Below are 5366 nucleotides of genomic sequence, written 5' to 3'. Positions count from 1 at the left end.
ACTGGAACTGGAAAACTCTCAACTGGTGTTTAATGAGACAGAATAATAATAATAATAAAAAAAACAGACTTGTGTTTTATATATAATCATGGAGAAATTCAAGTTTTCACAGAGCTCTGTGCGGACTCCTAAAAAACAAAACCAAAACATCCACCACACAAGAAAACACCACAGAAGATGATTCAGTCTTTTGTGTGACTTCACGAGTCTCTCGCAGGATTGTGGAGGAATTCATCGCTACAGTTCATTCAGGTTTGTGGACGTTTGTTTATGCACAGTATTAAATAAGGTTGAGGTCTGAACTGTGATCGGACCCATGCAGCACCTTGATTCTTTTCTTTTTCACCCATTCTGTTGTAGATTTGCTGCTGTGTTTGGGATCATTGGGAATTTATGGACAATTTCATGTCAATAGCACCTTTAGAAATAGATTTACTTGGAAATTTGGTGATGTGTTCAATGCTTATTTTACCTGCTGTAAAATGCCCAAACATCTGCTTTTACACAGGTGCTTAAACTTACTGATTCCTAGTTTATCAAGTAGGCTTGATTAGCAGTACCTGGCTGTTACTTACGTCCTATGGAAGCTGTAAAGCTGTATTTAGTTTGCATGGAGTCCTGTGAAAACCACTCATAAATCATAAGCAGCTGAACGCGTTGGCATAGCATTAAAGCAGAAAGCACAACTTGCACCCTCAGTAGTAATAATAATAATGATGTTAATAATACAACTGCCTGACACATCTCTGGTTGCAGCCACTTAAATTTTACTGGAAAAGCATAAAACTAAGATGGGAACACTTACCCAGCATGCCCATCACCGGGCAGCGCAGAGCCTCACTGATAAATGAAGCAGGTATTTAATAAGCACGCAGTGAACAGAGTCGTAAGCTGGATGCTGCCCATAAATCCAGAGTGTTCTCGGGTAGACAAATCCCTTCAAAGGTGACGTGTGAGGGGGAAAAAGACACTGGAGCCACACGAGTTTGTGATCACATGAGCACTTTGTTATTTAACATCCATAGTAGTTTGATAATGTCATACGTACACATCATATAGTCTGGACACAGAGAGAAGAGCAGTGTCACTGATGCTGAAGGTATTTACAGGCAGCCGGGAGAGAGAATGCAGGGAGAAAACAGACGAGAGAAACAAAGATCACTCCTTTCTTTCCTTCTCTCTTATGTCACTCCTACAAGTATTTTAATGCACAACATCCCAGATAATTAAATGCTTAATTCTAAAAAGAAGTCTCTCTTTGCCTCTGGCCCCCTGGGCCTCCTTCGCCCGTCTCTGTTTTAATTACTGTGTGTTTATTTCTGTCGGTCCCCGGTGAGCTCTGAGCAGGATGGCAACGAACAGCAAACCTTCCTCCAACGTGACGGGCAACTTACAGTCAGCAGGTTGGTTAGCAGTGAGACTAAAGCTTATGCTCGCTTCCTGTAGTCAACATAAAATGCACTGAGAAACCTTTAATAACATTTGTACGTACAGCTCTACAGCAGAAATTAATTCAGGAGGGTTTTAAATATATTTACATTTGGATGAAATGTTAATCATCTCGCTGAAATTAGATGTTAAAAGTCTTACATAAAAATAAAAACTATACAGCAACGGAAAACTGAAATGGTGAAATTATATCCTATGTGAGATTTTCAAAAAATACACAAGCATTCATTTATTTAATATATGTACATTAATTTGACCTCTTTATAATTTTCCAGACTGGCCTTCTGTATACGTTTAAAGTATACAGTCGGAATTTTAGTTCTCCATCAACTCATTTTGAGCCTAAGGCCACATTTTGCACCTGAACAGGACCCCCACAGAGCCTCCATCACAAACCATGTGTCGGGGTTTCCCTTTAAACATCAAAAATATCAGGATCTCCTTTTCTTTCACGTGAACGTGTGCAGACATAAATCTGGAGGACGCGTCACATTAGACGCGTCAGAGCACGTACAAAATACACCATCAGGACAAATAGCTGGACAGGTGCCCCCCCCCCACCTGCACTCTTTAATGCACAAGTGTCGAACTCCAGGCCTCGAGGGCCGGTGTCCTGCAGGTCTTAGATGTGTCCTTGATCCAACACAGCTGATTTAAATGGCTCCAGAGGCCTGGTAATGAACTCGACTTGGCCCAGGGTGAGATCTAAACCCTGCAGGACACTGACACTCGAGGCCTGGAGTTCGACACTTGTGCTTTAAGGCATGAATGAGATCTTTGCACTTTGAACCGGAATAAACTTCCATGCTGGAGTAAATCCCATCATCCCCTTTTCCAAAGACACCTGCACAGCTATGCTTTGCTTTCATTTGACATCCATGTTTTCTGTAAGCATCCATTTAGGTGCTTCCCTCAACTTATTAAATAAATAGAATTTATCAGACGTTTAAGTCACTAATGCATTTACAGTATGTACCAATAAATCGGGCCGTGTTACCACCAGCTCAGTCCTGCCATCCTCACAGGTTGTCAAGTCTTCTTAGATGTGAGAGTGAGGAGAGGGGGAAATAGGACGGTAAGGAAAAGCAAAAGATTTCGAGAGATTTCATGCAAGTCGTCGGTGTCAACCATGGTTTTATCCCAGCTGTGAGGAAAGGAGGATTACTTTGACTGTCTATCCATCCAACAGTCACGCTTTTAAACGAAGGCAGATCAAACAAAACAGAGGATAAAAAGAAAAGGCCGATTCTCCTTCTGCTCTCGTTTCACTTTGAATGTCTGAACAGCTGCTGTCACGAGCTCGTGTGCAGATCTCCACCGTCTCATTAGAATAATAAAAATATGCTGAATCACAGAACATTTATCCAAAAGCTCTTACATTCATATCAATCTTACCAAAAAGCAAAGACTCACTCGTTTCTACACGAATGCAAAGATCAAGTTTACGAGAGGACGTCAAACTAACCTGCGCCGGCACCGAGGGCGATCGTTTGAGCGGCGCGTTCAACGTGTGGCGCAGCTGTACAGCACAGTGCAGCCAGGTGTGGAGCACGAGAGATCCGCCTATTTTTTTGAAATTAGAGCTGGATGATAAATAGACTGGACCTGCACATTGCTAAGCTAGGAGGAGAGGCAGAGAAAGAAGCGCTTGAGAGTCTTTGGGTTTGTTTGTGGGGTGCTTTTTTGTTTTTTTGGATGTATGCATGCATACGTGTCTGGGTGTACCCTTGAAGCAGATGTCTGTTTGTGGTTGAGCCTGCATGCTTGCCCTCGCAGTCATGTCTGCATCCTCTCCAGCTTTACTACAATGATTTGTCTTTTTTTCCCTTTAAATTACAGACGAAAACGGGTTTTTGTGTTCGGTCCGTGTGCGGGAGGGATACCCTCCATGTCTGTTTGGCTTCACCTTTCGGACAGTTTTCTCTTGCTCAGCATTGCCCGAAACCAGGGGAATCCTGGCTGTCCTCCATGCTGTTGAGGGTGACGTAGACAATTGGAACCAAGCCCCGGGTGGAGCCCAGGGAACAGAGCAGCCAATCGGGGTCAGCCTTGCTCAGAACACGCAGGATGTCGCCCTTGTTGAAGCTCAGCTGTCCGGGCTCGGTGGCGATGTGGTGGCACAGTGCTCGTACTTCGCTGAGAAATCAACACGGAGGCAGAAGGTGAGGATGAGTGATCGAAAAGTATTGAGGGAGGAATGCTTGGCATCACTTCCAAGTAACACTACGATAACACTGCAGGCGGTTCCTACCAGCTGGACTGTAGTTTGGCCTCAGCTGGGTACGTCGACGCTGGTGGAGCTGTACTTTGGGTGCGAGTTGGTGTGGCAGGAAGCTCCGCCTTTTTTCCGGGGCCTGCTCCAATGGTCAAAGCTACAAGGTCGAGAACAGACCGATCCAAGCCGAGCCAGCCCGATGGAGGTCTAAGAAACACAAACACAACGTGAAAACAAAAGGCCGATGTTAGTCCAGGTCAGTCTTTCGTCATTTGCGGCACGACATCAACGACATCCAGTGAAGCAAAAATATATATAAACCCACTAAATTTGTAAAGAACTGGAAAATGTTCCTCAGGAAGAAGGTGATCGTTCTGTTAGTTTCAGATTAAGATATACAAATGATATTTTGGTGGTTTCAGTCATGAACATTTTCTCACCTGGTCTTTTGGGTTTTTGGCTTCTGTTCACCTCCTTCTGCTTTCGAGGGAGAACCGACACTAGAGCCAAAGAGCCTGCTCCAGCGCAGACTCTGTCCCTGTGAGGGGCTCTCATCCTGGGCTCCGCCGTGGCTCCCAGTCACCGTGACCTCCAGAGGGTTGGTGTGATTCTCCTGGTTGAGGACAGACTCTGGGGGGCTGCCCATCCACGAAGGCCGCCCCCTGGATCCAGATGAGTCCCCGCTCAAGCTACTGCTCTTCCCGCCCTCACCTTCCTGAGAGGCCTCCGCTCCCTCCACCACTCCCTCTCTTGTGGGTGGGATTTGGCCCTGTCGTCTCTCCGATGACTTCTTCCTCTTCTCGGTCTTAACAAACTTTGTCCCCTCTGTGGATTGGTCGATGTAGACCTGGGAGGACTGCATGAGCTGGTACCACCAGCCGGCCTGCCTGTCTTGCCGCTGACGCCCTTCATCTGCAGGAAATCTGTTTTTTTCCTTCCTCTTGTCCTTCTTCTTTTTATCTTCATATTCTCCATGGCTCTCCTGTCCTACACCTTTCACCCTCTGCCCTTGGACCCCCCTCTCCTTCCATAAATGTGCAAACCCTACTTCCTTCACTGTCCCTCTGCAATCAGGCCCAGCTGTCATGCTCTGAGCTGTAACGCCCTCTTTCCTCAGCATCGATTTCCCCGCTGCTGCCTCTCTTCTCGATCCAACTCCCTCCATCCTTGGCCATGTTCCCTCTCGCCTGAGCCCCGCCTTCTCTTTCTTCACCTCTGCGCTTGAGTCTTTGACCATTTCACTGACAGTGTTGCTCCACCCCCTCATGAGCTGGAAGGTGGAGCACTTCGACTGGTCGACGCTCTGGCCTGCAGAGCAGAGCTGCTCTTTGCGACGAAGCTGCTCTTGTCCCTTTTGGAGGAGATGTGGTTCAAACAGCAGGTCCAGGTCAAAGGGGAGCAGTGAGAGAGGCTGCAGCAGGAGGAGGAGCTCCTCAAAGAGGGGCTGACACGGCCCCTGTGACAGGGGAAGGAAACCCCAAGGGCTGTAGTATGCGGCAATAATATCTGAATAAAAGATAAGAGAGGTGAGGAGGCGTCACAACAAGATGCACAAGAAGAAATCCGTCGTTTCAGTCACTATGGTCTTACCTTCATGCGTGTAGAGGTGATTGAACCAGAATTCCAAAGATTTCAGACTAAAACAGAAAAACAGTCACTTATTTAAAACCTGCAGCAGAGTAAAAGTCTCCTGCAGAAGACA

The 5366-nt window shown here is 46.3% G+C and overlaps 1 protein-coding gene across 5 annotated transcripts in view; it reads right to left on the bottom strand.

Moving 5' to 3' along the window:
• Nucleotides 1–3026: 3026 nt before the first annotated feature.
• Nucleotides 3027–5366, bottom strand: part of rusc2 (RUN and SH3 domain containing 2) — a 44016-nt gene continuing 41676 nt past the window's right edge. For all 5 annotated transcript variants that reach the window (XM_005730541.2, XM_005730542.2, XM_005730544.2 and 2 more), the window contains 4 exons: nt 5255–5301; nt 4105–5170; nt 3701–3871; nt 3027–3585 (listed from right to left, as the gene is read on the bottom strand). In XM_005730541.2, coding sequence (XP_005730598.1) covers nt 3378–3585; nt 3701–3871; nt 4105–5170; nt 5255–5301 — 1492 coding nt within the window. In that variant the 3' untranslated portion in view covers nt 3027–3377. The remainder of the gene's footprint in view (nt 3586–3700; nt 3872–4104; nt 5171–5254; nt 5302–5366) is intronic.

The sequence above is a fragment of the Pundamilia nyererei genome, unplaced genomic scaffold, assembly GCF_000239375.1.
Source record: "Pundamilia nyererei isolate P.nyererei 1_Seehausen unplaced genomic scaffold, PunNye1.0 scaffold00038, whole genome shotgun sequence".
In the NCBI taxonomy this organism is placed as follows: Eukaryota; Metazoa; Chordata; class Actinopteri; order Cichliformes; family Cichlidae; genus Pundamilia; species Pundamilia nyererei.
Note: the sequence above shows the minus strand (reverse complement) of the source record. Positions and strands in the feature narration are given on the sequence as shown.